This window comes from Cupressus sempervirens, chromosome 6 (genome assembly GCF_028749045.1).
Source record: "Cupressus sempervirens isolate cs-2001-9-10 chromosome 6, ASM2874904v1, whole genome shotgun sequence".
Taxonomy (NCBI): domain Eukaryota; kingdom Viridiplantae; phylum Streptophyta; class Pinopsida; order Cupressales; family Cupressaceae; genus Cupressus; species Cupressus sempervirens.
In genome coordinates this window covers 715,601,987-715,620,080 of record NC_143123.1, presented here as the reverse complement: position 1 = coordinate 715,620,080, position 18,094 = coordinate 715,601,987, and the positions used below count along the sequence as shown (strand labels likewise).

General features: G+C 35.6%; 1 protein-coding gene across 1 annotated transcript in view; it reads left to right on the top strand.

Moving 5' to 3' along the window:
• The window catches only part of LOC149554289 (Pseudouridine synthase family protein), a 137,084-nt gene extending 135,005 nt beyond the window's left edge, over nt 1-2,079 (top strand). The window contains exon 9 of the mRNA XM_089789502.1: nt 1,826-2,079. Within this exon, the coding sequence (XP_089645628.1) occupies nt 1,826-1,896 (71 nt within the window). The 3' untranslated portion in view covers nt 1,897-2,079. The remainder of the gene's footprint in view (nt 1-1,825) is intronic.
• Nucleotides 2,080-18,094: the final 16,015 nt, after the last annotated feature.

Genomic DNA, 18,094 nt, shown 5'->3' with positions numbered 1-18,094 from the left:
GCTATTTTTCTCAAATTCTTTCATTTATTTCCCTCCCATGTCACTTTTAAATTAAAGACCATTATGAGCTTAACACTTAATTTCAAATACTTGGCCTTTCCATAGTACCTTATAAAATAAATCAAAATACTGGTGAAGTTAAAATTTTAATTCAACTTCATAAAAAATATAACTTGTTTAATGTAATATCTCTGAACTATATCCCAAGAACCCCTGCTGGTCCTAACTTCATTTCTAGTGGTTTGACATTTTGTGAAACTCTTATTGCGCAAGTTTTGATACTGTTGTAAGAGCCTAGCTCTTATGATGATAAGATTAGATACGTTTAGCCATGAGGGTCTATGGGATTGAAAGTGTACAAGGACAACCACCAACAACAAGAGCACCAACCAATGTTCACAAAAAGAAAAAGAAAAGAAAGCAAAAGAACAAAACTAAGAAAGCCTAAGTGCTTCTCATAGGTGAGAAGTATTCTAGAATAAAAGGGTATATTTTGGGACCAGGGCGTAACTGAGACCTTGAGGAGCTGCCAAACACGGGACCCTGAATGATACCATTTAGTGTAGTCAAGGTAAGGAAATCCCCAAGGGAGATGTGCAACCTTGTAACTAGAGGCAACTAATGGAAAATTGAAAGAGTTGACACCAACAAATAGGAAACAACTGATATTCTCATTATTTCTAGGAAATTGTTACATTCAATTGGCCAACAAAATGCAATTTATATTTTTAAAACAAGTGTGCTTCATTACTAAGCCTTATTCTAGTTCATCACTATCTAGATCTCTTGGCCATCACTACCTTGCCACCTTTAACAACTACTACCCTACTTACATAGAAGATTGTTAGCTACAAGCCAACCTATCCGATCACAAATCCCTAGGATAAAGAAAACATATTACGACATATAGGTTAGGACCCAAATCCATAAGAACACCCATAAATAGATATATCATGTTGTGCGAACCTACAAGGAGGTTGACAACATGTATAGGAACATAGAACAATGCACTAATTAGCTTCATCGATCGTGAAACATGATTGCAAGTCTATTCATGTGGACCAATTCGTTAGAACGTGAAGAACAATATAGGACCATACCAATCATAAGTTAACTTCATTTGAAAACATTAGAATGTTGTGCGAAACTAGACATATGAACTCCATGATGTCCATAACACACCGTAAGGATCACATAAGATAACAAGCCAACTAGAACGACTGCTACCTATAACACTGAAATTGACAAATAAGAGCACAATTATAAAGGAAATATCTTTGTATGATGCGAGGTTGCCAACTACCCAAGGATGCTTTTGAATTAGGACCCTTGTTTGTTACTAGTTCCTTGCTCCAATAAAAAAATTGTTTCTCCATATTCACTGCATATGAGATTTTCTCTTTTTTCCTTGATGGCTGCTATGTAGTTGTACTAGGCCATTCTTGAGCTTTTCTAATGTAAACTTGATCAAATGAAACTTGTAATCAATAAGGAAAGCACATTGAAAAAAAAAACTCATTTGAATCGATTTCAACTTGTTTCAACTTTTCCTAGGCTTGTAATGTATTCTAAAACATACAGTAAGGTGACCAATCCATAACATCTCAAAGAGGATGACCACTGACCTCAAGAGAAAAACAAGATCTCTTAGCCATGCTTGTCTTTAGTTGTTGAAGTTTATTTTGTCATCCTTGAATATTATTTTTGGAAGATGGTTTTAATTTGAATGAGTTTTGATAACTTGAATAGGTTCTTAAGTTACATATTCCTAATATAAGAACATTACTTTCGTTTTTTATATATAACCAAATGAATACATTTGCAGGTGACTATTCAGTTATGGATGCTTGGAAGTTTTCTGAACTTGAAGATCAAATTGTCAAGCTTTACATCTAGTGGGTGGGATCTTATTTTCTCAATCTTGTCTATGCGCCTAACATTAAAACTTAATGAATCTGTCATGTATATTTTTGTGAGGCATTGATCACATAAATATATGATGTGAACCTCTTGGCAATGTAATACATTTTTTTAATAAAATGATAATCATATGTTGCAATTTATGCTTCTTATTCCAAAGAGATATTTAGTTCAATATATAATTCAATCATATGCAATCAAAGTTTTATTTAATGTACAAGAAATAAAAAGAGGAAACATTGGTCTAATGAGAAGATTATAAAATTAAATAATAACTCTTTGACATGAGGAGCCAACATATGATTGTATCTGAGTGGGATGCAACATAAGGATCTTCATTTAAAAAAAAAAGTTTGAATATTAGTTGATATTTGCTAACCTATTTCTTATATACATTTTCAATGCTTAAACCTCTATAAACATGTTTAGTAATAATCAATTGCGAGATATTGATTTGATCTTTAGCTTAGGTGATCAATCGTAATGCAATAATCAATTCATTAACATATTCTCTCATATTGTTGTAAATGATGTTATTTCTTATTAAAAACATAAATGAGGGGATATATATTGAAAATTTAGTTGTGATCTTGCATCACAACTCTGCCATCAAAATGCGTGAACCTGTCTTTGAATTTGGAAAAATAATACATATTTTTTTTGTAAAAGCATGTAAATATAATTTTCCCCAATGTCTGCTCGACACTACAAACAAATTTGAAGTACTAAGTAATTGGCAAGAGGCTCCGGAGATCACTATAGAGAAGGCAAAGTCAAGAATCACAAACAACCGTGGCAAACCCATCTTTGCAAATTTACTGAAATTTGGTAAACCAGGAAGGCTAATTGATCCAATCTATAATAAGCAAGCAATTTCACTCATCATAGGAGAAAAAGAACGAACCAAGTTGACAACCCTAGCCTAATCAAACATGGGAAGCCCTGCTTAGTATCCATTAATGTGTGGATAAATGTTATTAGCAAAAAAGTGTGGAAGAGAAACCATAATAAGTAGTTAAGTTCAGGGCTTTATCAATGGGAATGAAGATTTTTTGAAGTTAACACCATTTCTTTGGGTTTTAATCAAAGGTCAAGTCAATTTGCCAAAGGACGGGGCATCTCAAATATGAAGAATAGCCTAAACCCTTCAAGAGCTAATACAATCATCGAGAGCGAATGACAACAACATATCCTAGCCAAAACAAAACCTCTCTAAAGGTGGATCTATCTAGAAAAAGAAACGATCTAATGGTGGTCGCAATAGATAAAATAAACATTTAGATTGCACCATAGTCGGAAAGGAATATAATTTTAAAAGTAAATATGGCTGGTTTGGAACACAATCCATTGAGAAACTAATAAGCACCAATGCAAAAGAGCCTCAAGCACTTCATTGCAAAAAACAAATCAAGGGCAATATAATAATTATAAGTAATAGATTCACAGAAGACTGCTAGTTTGATTGCAAATCTCTAGACCTTATTGCATTTTTGGACAACCCTAAACCAAAAAAGGTCAAGTTTGTTGGATCGGCTAAACGTGGGTTGTGGAGAGCAGGTAAGTATTTCTTCCTTCTCTGCTTGTCTACTGTATTTATACTATAAAAATAAGAATATTAGGAATGTCTTTTTCGTATGGACCTCTCTATTTCCTAGAGGGGTATAGTGTGATTTTTTTCGAATGGGCACCCAACTTCACCAAATTCTATGTTTATAAAGTGGCCTTTCCAACTTGGATAGTTATTAAAAGCTTCCTAATAGAGCTAGTCCATAATCAAATAATAAAGAGAAGTAATTTTATAGGTGAATTCCTAGATTTTGATTCATGTTTTAGAGCTTATAATGAAGTTAAAATACTAGTTAATATGATGGCAGGAAGTCGAGATTTAAAACCAATCAAAGTCATTACCAACATATCAATCTACAACACACGACCTATAGACTATCAAGACCACATACATGAAATAATATTGTTTGATTTAGATTCAAGACATAGTGAATGCGACTCCTTTACATATGCTCACCAAGCATCAAACCTAATAAATTTTTGCCCCATAGCTTCAAAAAAGGAATTAACAATGACATCGCATAATAGAATGTGGGTAGAGGACTATAAGAATATAGAGGAAAATATTACAAATGAGTTAACTAGACCAAGCACACATTAGCCAGTAAGATCCAAATATCAAGTACAGAAATAAAGGAGGGAGAGATTCTGGAGGAAGAGATGAATCTAAACATTGAATTAAATTCTCTACAAATGCAAACAGATGAAGTTAATTGGGAACAAGACCAAACATCAGAGGAAAACAAAAAAGGCTGCAACCAATGTGCAATAGTCAATTTAATAAATAAGGAAAGAAACATGAAAGATTCTAGAATAGGGTATCCAAGATAACACCAACTATGAGGAAAGATTATACAGATTGGAGCAGTGTGAAAAATGCAAACATCCAAATTTATTTATTGAAGATATTAGAGAAAATATCAAAACACATTGTAACATGCTTAAAGATATCATGCTAATCCACGATGACATATGTGACCAACTAATACTGTGGGGAGATTCTCATAAATCACACCTAAAACCAAAGTATCAATTATCTAACAAAGAGATGAGTTTGGAAATTATGACAACATATGAGCGAAATACAATATGTGAAAATTTAAATACAATGTTAGGAGTAGATGTAGTGGAAAATATTAAAGATTCAAAGGCAGATACTTACAACAAGATTTTGGACAGTAGGGCTAAGGAATCTAACATAGGGGAACCTAGACTTGATATACAAGAACATAATGTAGATGATAGCTTTGAACAAATTTTATTAGAATTACAAAAGGAAAAGGAATACTGAAGATTATGTCAAGAATTCTAATAATGTAATTAAGATTTAATTGAGGGCATAATTGGAAGAAGACATATCAGATTCACAAGGTAAGTCATTTAAGACCATATCAGAAAATCAGCTTGGGATAGTAGCAATCAAGGAAGGAATGGAAAAAGCAACAGTACCAAAGAGGAATAAAAAGAAGGGTAAAAAATCACTCGTGGAACTCAAAAATATAATGGGAGATGCATAAAATCAAACTAAGTTGACAAACTTGCTCAATGTAGGAAGGGGCAATTCCTTCCCAAAGAGCAATAAAGGTCACTACATGGAATGTTAAGGGTATTAATGCCTCAATGATGTAGTGCAAGGCAGGAGAATCCCCGAAGGAGAAGCCATAGCTCCAAATAATTAATGACAAAACAAAATAATAACAATAACAAAGAGGTTTAGATCCAAAATAATGTCAATGCTCATAATAGAATCACAAGATTTACATTCAACATGCCCAAGTCTAAGGCCTTCTGGGTTATGGCCAAATACATAAGCAAATACAATAATAGTTCTGCAGGACCTCACAAGATCCAAATACCTAGCTAGCCCAGATCCACAATCTACTAGAGAGCTCCAAGAAGAATCTAAACTTATGCTTGCAAGTCACCAAGCAACCTTCTTGTTTTCCCAAGCCCACACTTAGCTACTAGCTCTGCTCAACTTCGCTCCTCTCAAGTACTCCATCTTCTCCATGCTGAATGAATTGAAAATAAATGACTCAAGACATCACCATACCCTCTACTTATACTAAACCAAGCCACAAGTTGGTCTAGAAAGTTACATTTAACAAAAACTCCCACTAAATAAACCCTTAAGCCACAAGTCAACCTGCAACAAACATTAAATACACAAAATAATTAAATACTTAGGACATACCCCAAGTCTACAATGCATAACTAACTCAAATGAGAACATGAAAGTACACACCCTTAGGCATAGCTCCACGTGTCATCCAACTATACAAATCCAAGAGTGCACATGCCAACTCCCTCGGATCGAAGCCCACAAATACAATCTCTAAAGTTAGCCACAAATTCAGGAACGCGTTACCAATAGTCACCAAAAAGGCTCTAACTCCAAGATGATTACTTTGAACTTTATGCGCACTTGGGACATAGTAGTCCAATATGCCTCAAACACTTCCCCAACTACACAAACTATAAGTCTTTAAATCCGAGCTCAAAGCCCTTACATATAGGATTGTTGACTACCCTATGATGCTCTTGCATCACTCTAACAAGAAAAGATTAATTAAAAGATACTTAAATTTTCTTAATTTAGATTTCATTAGATTCCAAGAAACCAAACTTAGCTCAACAGAAGTAGAGAAACTAGAAAATAAAATAGAAATTTGGAAAGTAGACTAGGTATAATTTGTAGGAGCTTCAGGGTGTCTAGTAGCCTTTTTGGGATCCTAAGAAAGTTCTTTACGAACTATTAACTAAAAATAATAATTGGATGTTAGGTAAGGTACAAAGCATAAGCTCTAACCTACAGTTTATTATCACCAATGTATATGGTCCAACACAAAATGCCCAAAAATTAATGGTATGGACATAATTAAATGATGATTTAAATTCACATATTAGAACAAGCCATGTCTTAGGAGGCGACTTAAACTCAATTTTGGATATTAGCGAGAAATGTGGAGGTTCACCCTTTCTTTCACAACCACATAAAAACTTCAATGAATGGGTGATTAATAATAATCTTATTGACATAAAAGTATCAATGGTAATTTTACATGGAATAATAGAAGGGTAGGATATAGTCTAATAACCAAAAAATTAGATAGATATTTTTCCAAAGGGGATCTTAGTAACTTTAATTTCATACTAGTATAAAAAATACTATTGCTATCATTCTGACCACTTTCTGGTTAAACTAAATATTTGTGAACTGACCAAACTCATGAGAAAAACCATTCAGATTTGAGAATATGTGGTTTCAATACAAAGATTTCATGACAATGATCCAAACAACGTGGAATGAAGAATTCTTTGAAGGATAAAAAATGTTTTGTTTTGTGTCCAAATTAAAGGCAATTAAAAACAAACTTTTACATTGGAACAAAGAACACTTTGATAATATTTTTGAAGAGAAGTTATCGATTGAACAATCACTAGATGAACTCAATAATGAAATAATTACAAAAGGGATGAATAGAAAAAGTTATTGTAAAGAAAAAGAGCTACTTGCTAAGCATGGTGATATCGTAACAAAGGAAGAATTTTTTTGGAAACAAGGAGAAACTTGGCTGTGATCAAGAGATAGAAATACTAAATTTTTCTATAATAGTGCTAAAAATAAAAGAACTATCAATAAGATAACCAAAATCAAAGACAATTTTTTTTTGGGGTAATAGAGCTTGAAGAAATCATAGAAGAAATTGTAAATTACTTTGAGGATATCTTCAATGGAATCATTGGATCAAATCAAGTAGCACAACAAGAAATGATATTAGCTATTCCAAATCTAATCTTAGAAAATGAAAATATATGGTTAAACAGAAAATTGACCTATAAAGAAATAGAAGAGGTAGTTTTCCAAATGCACCCACACAAAGCACCAATACTAGATGGTCTTAATACATTTTTAAAAAATGTTGACATCTACTAGGTCCAGATCTCTTTGTATCCTTGGAAGCTATGCATAATTCCATAACCCTTTTAGCTGAAATTAAAAACACCTTCAATTCACTCATACCCAAGAAAACCAATTGCTCAAAAATAGTAGATTTAAGACCCATAGCCTTATGCAATACAATATATAAGATCCTTTCTAATTCCTTGGCAAATGGATTGAAAACATTATTGCCTAAGATCATATCTGAAAAGAAAATTGGTTTCATTCCAAATAGATCTCAAGATAACAAGGAGCCATCTATGCTAATTAAACTAGATATACACAAAACATATGATAAGGTTGACTGGAGATTCTTGTGCAAATGCTTGGAAGCCTTCGATTTCTCTAAGAGATGGATCAATTTAATCTTTAGTTGTATTTCCACCCCAAAGCTATCTATTATGATTAGTGGAAATATCAAAGGTTCGTTTTATATATCAAGGGGAATCTGGCAAGGTGATCCTTTGTCTCCCTTTTTGTTTGTCATTATGGCAGAAGCCCTTACAAGAGCAATTCATAAATCTTGTCAAGAAGGAAAGATCCAAGGGGTCAAAGTGTCATAAGATATAGACAACATTATGCATCAACAATTAATTAATGAAACAACTTTATCGGGTGTCAGTACTAAAGAAAAGGCACAACATTTCAAAGATATCCTAAACATGTACTCAACAACTTGAGGACAAGTAGTAAACACTAGAAAATTGGATTTTTTTTTCTCGAACGCCAATGCGGTATTAGAAACATATATTTGTAGAATCTTGGTTTTCAGAAAAGGGATTTTTTCATGTAAATATTTAGGAGTCTCAATAGATAAAGGGAAAATAAGCAATAAACTATGGGACCAAGTGCTTACAAAGATTCAAAACAAAATGGATAGTTGGAAAGGAAGATGACTTTCCAATGTTGGAAAATCCACAATGATCAAATCAGTCCTAGCATCTATTCCCATTTAGCAAATGCCCATCCTTTCTATGGCCACTAGCACCTTTAAGAAAATTGAAGCTAGAATTAGAAACATCTTTTGGGAAGGAACCTCAGAAAACAAAAAAATAACAATGATTAGATGAGATGATATCCATAAGCCTTTAGAGTAGGGAGGGTTTGGCAATAAAAAAAAAACCTCTCAAAACATTGCCCTAGGTGCAAAACTAGTTTGGAATTTGATTTAGGATTCCAATAGGAAATGGGCCTCCATCCTTCTCAATAATACGTTCATAAAGAAAAACCCCTAAATCTATTTAGATCTTGGAACCACCCAAAGGGATCTTGGTTATGAGATTTTATAACTTCATGTATAGAGATCATCAATAGTAAACTATCCTAGGAATGCCCTTTTCTTGGAAGACCCATGGGTAGGTTACGAACCACTAACATCTTTGTACATTGACTGCAATAATAATTTTGACACAAGAATGGGGAAATAAACTAAGTCACTACGTTGAAGTTGATGATATTTCACCAACTTCAAGAGGGAATTGGAAAAGTCTCAAAGGCACCTGACTATCAGAAAATCAAAGGGAATAATTTAAGGATAGTCTAAAGAGTAGAACATTCATATTCAAAGAGAGAAATGATAAACTTATATGGTGTGGATCTAATGATAGAAAATATGAGGTCAAGATGGTTACAAGCAAGCCGCCGATTATCTTAACATTCATAATTCTAATTATCCATTTCAACTTTGTTGGAACAAAGCATGCTTACCCAAAGATGTCACATTCTTATGGATTTCCATGCATAAGCTTATTATAAAATCATAATGGTTTTGAAAAGTAGGATATGAAGGATCCTCAAGATACATTATGTGTAGTCAAGACGAAGAAACTATGGACCACATTCTTCTTAATTGTACTTATTCAATAAAATGCCACCATAACATCTGCAACTAAATTGGTCAACATCATACCCCATGGATTTGGGAGATTTTCTACAACAATGGCCATTTAGGCTAAATAAAGGCTTATACAAATATTTATGGATAATCATTCCCTCCATACACGAGAAGTATGGCAAGAAAGAAACAAAAGGTTATTTCAAGATAAGATGACAACTATAGAATCCCATGCTAACAAGATAGGGGAAAGTATATTAGAAACATTACATAATAGACTTAGAAAGACTAATAATATTGAAGGTTGTTTCTCCAATTGGGATAGCCTTATAAAAAGGAATTGGCAGAGATTAATTATTCCGCCACAGTATGGTAAAGGTTGCCAACAAAGCAAAGTGGATAGGATTGAATGTAAATGGGAACCCCCAAGGGAGAGTTGGTTCAAGTTAAATTTTGATGGAGCCTCTAGAGGCAGTCTTGGAGATGTTGGAATCAAATGTATAACTCACAAAGTAAGAGTCAAACTATAGAAAACCTTGCAATATCCTCTGAATAAAACAACTAACAATTTAGCATAAATATAAACCACAATTGAAGGTCTTCAGATAAGAAAAGATCTTGGGACATCTGAACTAATAGTGGAGGGAGTTTCTTAGATAATAATTAATGCATTACTTAAGGTTAGGCTATACACCCAATTGGAACATGAAGACATTCTTTGAATGTAGTTTAAAACTTCTTACTTCTTTCTCATAAGTTGAGTTCAGACACATTTACTAGGAAGGAAATAAATTCGCTGACCAACAAGCTAACAAAGTGATGCAAGAGCATCTAGTGGTGTAAGGGCAATCTTGTATCACCCAAAAATATGCTTAGGGATGGTTTTTATTTAAAGTGTTTTCATTTCTGGATACCCGTTTGGGTCAAATAAAGATTCCAACTCTCATAGTTCCACTATTGGTTTTCTGGGTTAGAGTTTTTGAGCACCTTGAGATACATGTCAATGCAAAAAATGGGTTATTTTGTAATCGAGTCATAATTATGATGAGTTAGAGGGTGTAAGTTGGAGGGATGATTATATTTGTAATTTAAAACACTCCAAAAAAAGAATCAAGTCAAAAGGCTTTACGATTTGAAAATTATTGTAGTTTTAAGTTGCTTGGAGACCTCTTAAGAGTGCTTCTGAGTTAGATTTGAGGCATTAAACGACCTCGTATGGGCCTAAAAAATAGGGGACATGCAAAGCTGATCTATAGGGCCATAGAGCGCTTTCAGAGCTTTTCGAAAATGTAAACAATTTGTCAATCAGAGTCCCTGATCAAAAGTTATACCTCCCGAAAGTTGGACTATGATTTTTGGATTAATCTAATTTTACACAGGCTTCTAACGTGATTTCTAGAACTTTTTTTTTTGGCGGTGGATTCCAAATGGCATATTCTAGAATGTATTCCTAACCTTTAACCTAATTGGGATTTATTTAAGAACATTTCTGGCATTGTAAAGGTGATTCTTGGTGGAGTTTTAGAGAAGGTATTGTGAGGAGGATTTTTCTTGAGGATCTGACCATTGTAAGCCCATAGGGCATGTATTTGAGTCTGTTTACATGTACTGAATGTGGTAGCATATTTTATTGATAATAATATTCCCCTTTTCCCCTGTTGCATTCATTCTGGTTGTGGTTTGTGTCGTCATCAAGTGGTATCAAAGCAGGTTTTCCTGAGTGTGTAGACAGAGTGCTGACTGTGAGGTAGTTTGCAGTAGGACTGCGTGGTTGTGGGTTTGAGACAAGAAGATGCCTCCATGAAGGGAGCATGGGGGAAGGGCCGGAGTTATTACTCCTGAGGTTATAGCCCTCCAAAGACAAGTCCAACCATTGCAGGAGGAGATCTGTAGAGGGATGAATGTTGCCGCAGGCGATGAAAGTGAGGAAGAAAATGAAGAAGGAAATATTGGGCCAGAAGGGGAAGGAGATAGAGAAGTCCTAAACTAGGCAAATGAGAGGATTTTTAGGGCCATTTCTAAGCTTGGAAAAAGACCTAAAATTGATGTGGGTATGTTTTTGGGAAGTCTAAACCCGGATGAGTTGATTGACTGGATCAATGAACTAGAGGAATATTTTAAGTATGAGGATATCGGGGACCTAGATAGGGTTAAGTTTGCAAAGGCCAAAATGAAAGGCCATGCCAAAATCTGGTGGCAAGAGGTTCAACTAGAAAGAAATAGAAGAGGAAAGGAGAAAATCACAAGATGGGATCACATGGTGGACAAACTAAAGAAGTAGTTCATTCCTATTGATTATGACCTTGATTTGTTCAAGAAAATGCAAGGGTTAAAGCAAGCAGGAGAATCTATCCAGGAATATACAGAGGAATTTTATTAAGTTCTTATCAGGGTAGGGCATGCGAAAGCAAATAAGGAGAAGGTTTCCCGTTACCTTAGTGGGTTAAGAACTAGCATTTAGGAGGAGTTAAGTCTGGTTAAAATGACTAGCATTGAAGAGGCATACCAATTTTCCTTGCGAGTTGAGGAGAAGCTAAACAAAAGGTTTGATGGAAGGCAAAGAGGGCACAGTTAAGGAGGAAGGGGTAGTGGGAGGTCATTTGGATGTCGAAATGAGAACTAGAGGAAAAATGAAAATGTGGGTACTAGCCAAAACCAAAGGAATGAGGGTTTCAACTGCTCTCGTGACCAAAACTTTGGAGATTAGAGAGGAAGAGGTAGAGGGCATGGACAAGGTTCCAGAAGAGGAGGCTTCCATGGTACCTATTTTCATTTCAATGAAGAAGGTCATCATGCCTTTGAATGCCCTCAACGCTAAGGAAGGACAGATAGGAGAGCTGATGGACAAGCAAGGGTTGCTCATGTGGATGAGGATGAACAATCATCACATTCAGAGGATGCATAAAGAGGAGAGGTTTTAGTAAATAAAAAGGTCTTACTAAGCAGTGAGACTGAACCTGGACAAAGGAGGAGTTTGTTTCGTACTAGGTGCAAGTGCAAGGGTAAATGTTGTGATGTGATTGTTGATGGTGGAAGCACTGACAACTTGGTGTTAGAAGAGATGGTTTCAAAGCTAAAGCTCAAGAGGGAGAAACACTCCCAACCCTATCAGATTACTTGGGTGAAGGATGATCATAAGGTCCTAGTTAGTGAACAATGTTTGGTAAAGTTCAAGATTGGGAGTTATCATGGTGAGGTTCTCTGTGACATCACTCTAATGGATGTCTACCATTTATTGTTAGGAAGGTCGTGGCAGTTTGATAGGGATGTTGTACATGATGGTCATGCAAATACATGCTGTCTGATAAAGGATGGAGTTTTCCACAAATTGAAGCCCTTGATAAAGGAAGGTGAAAAGGTTTGTAGTAGTGCTCGGATATGTCTTGTTGATGGAAGAAATTTTTTGGATGACATGAAACATCAACGTATGTGTTATGCTTTGATTCCTAGAAAAGATAAGGAAGGAAGTAGTGAAATTCCACTTGAACTTTCAGGCTTATTAAGTGAGTATGGAGATGTCATATTTGATAATGTTCCAGAAGGGTTGCCACCAGTAAGGCAAATCAACCATCAAATAGATTTATTCCCTAGAGCTACTTTGCCTAACAAGGCTGCTCATAGGATGACTCCTACTGAAACTGAGGAGCTAAACAGACAAGTTCAAGAGCTGTTGAGGAAAGGTTTGATTCGGGATAGCCTAAGTCCATATGTAGTACCTACAGTGCCGACACCAAAGAAGGATGGAGAGTGGAGAATGTGTACAAACTCTTGGGCTATAAATAGAATAACCATCAATTATCGGTTCACTTTGAAAAGAATGGAGGATCTTATGGATTGTTTGGGTGGAGCTCAGTACTTCACAAAGATAGATCGCAAGAGTGGCCATCATCAGATATGGATACGAGAGGGAGATGAGTGGAAGACTGCATTCAAGACGAAGGAGGGTCTATATGAGTGGTTAGTCATGCGCTTTGGACTGACCAACATGCCAAGCACCTTCATGCGGCTTATGAATCAGGTACTAAAGAAATTCTTGGGAAAATTTGTTATTATCTATCTAGATGATATTTTAATCTTTAGCAAGTCTTTGGATGAACATTTATTGTACATTCGTAGTGTCCTTGAAAGGTTGAGGGAAGAGAAATTGTTGATTAATTTCAAGAAGTGTAGCTTCGTTAAAAAGGAGTTAGTGTATTTGGGGTTTGTTGTATTAGCTGAGTGTCTCAAAATGGATCTAGAGAAGGTAAGGCCATCTTGGAATGGCCTACTCCAAGGTCCACTACTAAGGTGAGGTCATTCCATGGTCTGGTTAGTTTTTACAGGAGGTTCATTAGAAATTTCAGCAACATATGTGCACCCCTGACTAAAACAATGAGGGGGGATAGAAAAGAGTTCAAGTGGACTATAGGAGCTACAATGAGTTTTGAATTGTTGAAAAAGAAGGTGACAGAGCAACTTGTGTTGGCACTTCCTGATTTCAATAAAGTGTTCCAAGTGGATTGCGATGCTAGTGGTGGTACTATTGGGGCTGTATTGAGCCAAGAAGGCAAGCCTATTGCCTATTTTAGTGAAAAATTGAATGATGCAAATAAGAAGTATTTTGTTTATGATCAGGAGTTCTTTGCAATAGTTCAAGCCTTAGAGAAATGGAGGCATTATTTATTGCCAAAAGAATTTGTCTTGTATACTGATCACTAGGCATTGCAGTACCTAAATATCCAAGGTAAATTGAATAAGAGACATTTGAAATGGGTAGAGTTCATACAAAGCTATACATTTATGTTGAAACATAGAAGTGGAAGATCTAATAGGGCAGTAGATGCATTGAGTAGGAGACAATTGTTGCTGATAGTAATGCAGGTTGAAGTGGTTGGGTTTGATGAACTCAAGAATCTATACCCTAAGGATCCTGATTTTGTTGAAGCATGGAAGGCTTGTAAAGAATTTGTTACTCCAGACAGGACCAGGTGGCTAGATTATTTGATTCAGGATGATATGTTGTTCAAGGGTAGTCAATTATGTATTGCAAGGAGTTCTATGAGGGAGAACTTGATTAAGGAGAAACACAATGGAGGAATGGTAGGACACTTTGGTCGAGATAAGACTATTGCCATTATTAAAGAACATTATTTTTGGCCTCAATTGTCACAAGATGTGAAGAAGTTTGTGCAGAGTTGTCAAGTATGTCAAGCAACCAAAGGATTTAGTCACAATACTGGAATCTATCAGCCATTGCCTGCTCCATGGAAGCCTTGGGAGGACATAAGTATGGATTTTGTTCTTGGATTGCCGAGGACACAAAGGGGTAATGACTCAGTATTTGTGGTGGTTAATAGGTTCCCCAAGATGGGCATTTCATTCCATGCCACAAGACTCATGATGCAGTACATATTGCAGATTTTTTTTTCAGAGAAGTGGTGAGACTACATGGTCTTCCAAAGAGTATTGTTTCTGATAGAGACACTAAATTTATGGGGTATTTCTGGAGGACTTTGTGGAAGAAGTTGAGGATGGAATTGAAGTTCAGTTCTACACATCATCCATAGACTAATAGAAAAACATAAGTGGTGAATAGAAGTTTAGGCAATTTGCTGAGGTGTTTAGTGGGAGATAAGCCCAAGGGATGGGATTTGATTCTACCACAAGCAAAATTTTCTTACAATAATTCTGTAAACAAGAGTACTGGTAGATCACCATTCCAAATTGTGTATGAGAATAGTCCAAGGACTGCACCAGAGCTGAGAAAGATGGAGCAAGGGGAGAGGACAAGTGTTGAGGCAAAAGAATTTGTTAAACATGTCAAGAATGATGCAGGAGCATCATATGCTTATCAGAGGCACATTGAAGCTCCAAGTCATCACATAAGTCATGGAGAATCTCCTAGAGTCAATTGGGCAATCCTTCAACCAATCATGGCATTTGAAAGCATAAAAAAGTCATAGCATTGTATGATGTCTTGATGGATTTCAATGTTGGAAAAGTTGTAATTGAGCCATTGAATAGGATCTAGGGATTTCATAGGGTAGGAGAGTCCTTTGATAGGATCTTATAGGTTATCATAACCTTAGCATGTCATTTGATAAGTTAAAAGATTCAAAAAAGTCTTTAAAGACATAGTTTAATAGTTAAAAAATTTGAATCTTGAAAGTAACAACTACATGGGCATTTTGGAGGGAAACTCCATAGTTTAAATTTTATGAAGGAATAGGAAGTGAAACTGGTTGAAGTTGGTTAAGGGGGTTAGTTTCTACCCCCCAAGTCTATAAATATTTGTTTTGTACGGACTGGAAGCATAGATGGTACGAACTGTCTCAGAAAATAGAAGGAAAGTGTTTGGTTTCAAGAGTAATTTGAAGGTCTCTTTGCTTTGTGAGTGCTTTCACATGTTGGAATGATTGGTAACATCTTAGTAGACATGTTTTGAGATTCTTTACTCAGTTTAGCATTCAAACTTGAAGTTTTGTTCATCAAATTTCTATACTGTTGGCTATAGTAGCCTTATTTCTAAGCATTTTGATAGTCTTTTACATCTAGTCATGGTCGTTCCATGAAATGCTCACTGTTTCTTCATGGATTTCCATTTATCTAACTTGTACAAATAATTCTAACCATGAAATGAAGATCTAACTTGAGATTGGTGGCCACCAAATCAAATAAAGTTGTGAAAACAAGGGTTATTTGGAGGGGATAGTCATATAGGAAGAGATTTTCCTTAAGGAGGGAAATGTTTGAGTATTGATTTATGTTTGTGTTGTTGAAACAACAATGTTTGCATCTTGAATGGTTCAAAGAAACCTTGGCATGTGGGAGATTGGTGATACCCTATAAACAAGGGTTTTGAATAGATGAATTGGGGCTTTTGGGGTTAATGAACCCATAGAGTGAAATTGAGTGTGGATTTTCCTAATTGGAGACATTTTAGTAACCTATGCAAAGTTTGAAGTCCATACGTTGAGTGTTTCTATATGTTGCTTTGTAAATGCATTATTGTTTCATTGTTGAAAATAGGGGCAGTGTGTAGAATCTTAGATATTTTCTAAAGGAGTTGCATCTAAGTCTTACATATGTTTTAGAAAAGGATAAAGGGTATCTGGAAAGGTCATTTATTCAAGGAGTCATTTGAAAAAGTCAAAAGTTATCCACCATTTAGTCTTGCTGCTGTCACAGGCTTGTGAAATTGCATTGACAACATTTGGGTGAATTATACATTTTGGTTTGCAGGGTATGGAAACTGAAAGGTGTTGATGGGAACATGCTAGCTAGGCTAGAACAAACCTATTAAAGCCTAAAAACATCCTAGAGTTGACTATTTGGGAGATTTGCTGGTCACGACCTAGAAGGGTCACTAGAAACACAACCACAATCTTGCTCATTTTGGGGGTTACTTGGGTCTATCACCCTATACTCTGCATCAAAGAATCTACATGAGGAGGTACATGCACATATTACCAAGATGAACCAACAGTATAAGGCTAGGGTAGATCAAAAGAGGAGACATAAAGAGTTCCAAATAGGGGATCTAGTTATGGTATACTTGGGGAAGGAACACTTTCCAGTGGGTGCCTACAACAAGCTGAAGATGAAGAAATTTGATCTCTACAAAATTTTGAAGAAACATGACTCAAGAAATGCATATGAGGTGGAGTTGCCAGATGGGATTCACATTTCTCCTATCTTCAATATTGTAGACTTCACATAATATCATGATGATGGTGTAGATGAGGGTTTAATGCTAGATCCATGTCCAATTCCTACTTCGGTGAAGGAAGAGATTGAAGACATTCTAGATAGTCATGTGGGCCAGAGTACCAGAAACAGGCAATATGAAGAATACCCGGTGAAGTGGAAAGGACGACTAACAAAAGACTCAACTTGGATATCCACAACAGAGGTTGCCCATTTGGGTTTTCGTCTACCAGCTATAAAGTGACAGGGTCACTTTTCAATCTATCCTGGGTGTCTGATGGAGGAGCATCTATTGGTGTAAGGGAAATCCTATATCACCCAAAAATATGCTTAGTGTTAGTTTCTGTTTAAAGTGTTTTCATTTCTGGATACCCATTTGGGTCAAATAAAGATTCCAACTCTCATAGTTCCACTATTGGTTTTTTGGGTTAGAGTTTTTGAGCACCTTGGGATACACGTCAATGCAAAAAATGAGTTATTTTGTAATTGAGCCATAATTATGATGATTTAGAGGGTTTAAGTGGAGGGATGATTATATTTGTAATTTAAAACACTCTAGAAAAAGAATTAGGTCAAAAGGCTTTACGGTTTGAAAATTATTATAGTTTTAAGTTGATTGGAGACCTCCTAAGAGTGCTTCTGAGTTAGATTTGAAGCATTAAATAAACTTGTATGGGCCCAAAAAATGGGGGATGAGCAAAGCTTGTCCATATGGCAATAGAGTGCTTCGAGAGCTTTCCAGAAATGTGAACGGTTCATCAATCGGAGTCTCAAATCAAAAGTTATGCCTCCCAGAAGTTGGACTACGATTTCTGGAATCTTCTAATTTTACACCAGCTTCTAACACGATTTATAGAACCTTCTGTTTTGGCGGTGGATTCCAAATGGCATATTCTAGAATGTATTCCTAACCCTAAACCTAATTCGGGTTTATTTAAGAACATTTTTGGCATTGTAAAGGCAGTTCTTGGTGGAGTTCAAGAGAAGGTAGTGTGAAGAGGATTTTTCTCAAGGATCTGACCATTGTAAGCCCATAGGGCATGTATTTGGGTCTATTTACATGTATTGAATGTAGTAGCAGATTTTATTGATAATAATATTCCCCCTTTCCCTAGTAGCCTTCATTCTGGTTGTGGTTTTTATCA